The sequence below is a fragment of the Mandrillus leucophaeus genome, unplaced genomic scaffold, assembly GCF_000951045.1.
Source record: "Mandrillus leucophaeus isolate KB7577 unplaced genomic scaffold, Mleu.le_1.0 Scaffold182, whole genome shotgun sequence".
Classification (NCBI taxonomy): Eukaryota; Metazoa; Chordata; class Mammalia; order Primates; family Cercopithecidae; genus Mandrillus; species Mandrillus leucophaeus.
Window position 1 is genome coordinate 2,361,567 of NW_012101832.1, and position 1,652 is coordinate 2,363,218.

At 48.1% G+C, this 1,652-nt stretch overlaps 1 protein-coding gene across 3 annotated transcripts in view; it reads left to right on the forward strand.

Moving 5' to 3' along the window:
• The window catches only part of RHBDL2 (rhomboid, veinlet-like 2 (Drosophila)), a 57,897-nt gene that overhangs the window by 28,006 nt on the left and 28,239 nt on the right, over window positions 1-1,652 (forward strand). For all 3 annotated transcript variants that reach the window (XM_011977686.1, XM_011977684.1, XM_011977685.1), the window contains exon 3: window positions 1,069-1,217. In XM_011977686.1, coding sequence (XP_011833076.1) covers window positions 1,069-1,217 — 149 coding nt within the window. The remainder of the gene's footprint in view (window positions 1-1,068; window positions 1,218-1,652) is intronic.

Below are 1,652 nucleotides of genomic sequence, written 5' to 3' on the forward strand. Positions count from 1 at the left end.
GCTGGTCTTGAACTCCTGGGCTCAAGAGATTCGTTCGCCTTGGCCTCACAAAGTGTTAGGATTATAGGCGTGAGCCACCGCACCCGGCCTTTTTAGTAGAGACGTGGTTTCGCCATGTTGGCCAGGCTGGTCTTGAACTCCTGACCTCAGATGATCCGCCTGCCTCAGCCTCCCAAAGGGCTGGGATTATAGGCATGAGCCACTGCACCTGGCCCCATAGTACGTTTGTCAAAACTAAGAAAGTGCCATTGGCATATTCCTAACTAAACTCCAGATTTATCTGGATTTTTACCAGTTTCTCCATTAATGGCCTCTTTCTGTTCCTCTGGTACCCACTGCATTTAGCTGTCATGTCTCCCAGGCTCCTCTGATCTATGTATGGCAGCTTCTCAGTCTGTTTTTCATGACTCTGATAGTCTTGAGGGGGACTGGCTAGGGATCCTGTAGAATGTCCCCCAGCTGGGGTTTGACTGATGCTTTTCTCATGATTTAACTGGAGTTATGAGTTTGGGAGAAGAATACCATGGAGGTGAAGGGCTCTTCCCATCACATAGCCTCAGAAAGTTGAGGACATCACATGGCATCACTGGGACATTCACCTCCATCCCTTGGTTAAGGGAGGGTTTGCCAGGTCTCTCCCCTTGCAAGTGATTATTTTTCCCTTTCCCTGCTCTATTATTCGGAAGCCAGCATTGACCTACTTTCATAGGAAGTTGTAAATGAAAGATCAGTTGGTGTGACGATGAGGGCACTGGGTATTTAAGAGTGAGAGGGTAGTAGAGAACGTAGTGCCAGAGAGCAGGAGGTCCAAGAGTAGGGCAAAAGGGGTTCAGAAAGTCTTCCTTACAATATGAGCTAGCACTGCTGCCAACCATCGGAGGAAGTGGGGTATGGTGGAAACCATCACAGCGGGGGATGGTGAAGAAGTGTATTTCATGTCATCTTCTGGCTCTGTGGTGTGGCCCACTTGAGAGCTGAATCATCTGAAACAGTTACTGCCCATGGGCCTGAATGGGGCCCCTCTCTGGAGACAGTGTGGTTAACACTCATGTCTGCTCCCTCCGTCAGCTGGCAGTGTTTATTTACTATGCTGTGTGGAAGCCTCAGAAACAGTGGATCACCTTGGACACAGGCATCTTGGAGAGTCCCTTTATCTACAGTCCTGAGAAGAGGGAGGAAGCCTGGAGGTTTATCTCATACATGCTGGTACATGCTGGGTAAGCGATGACAGTTAAGCCCCTGGTATCATAGTTGATTATATCATTGTAACCTCTAACATTTGTTGAGTGCTTTATTATTGGTAAGGCACGTTCATGTCCATAATCTTCACAGCAACCCTAAGGAGTAGGTATTGCTCCCGCTGTTTTATGTCTGAGGCTTGGAAGATGTAGTCATGAAGGCTGAGGTGGGCAGATCACACGAGGTCAGGAATTCGCGACCAGCCTGGCTGATATAGTGAAACCCCATCTCTATTAAAAATAAAAAAATTATCCAGGCATGGTGGTGCATACCTGTAGTCCCAGGAGGCCGAGGTGGGAGAATTGCTTGAACCTGGGAGGCAGAGGTTGCAGTGAGTCAAGATCGTGCCACTGCACTCCAGGCTGGGGGACAAGAGCAAGACTCCATCTCAAAAAAAAAAAAAAAAAAAAAAA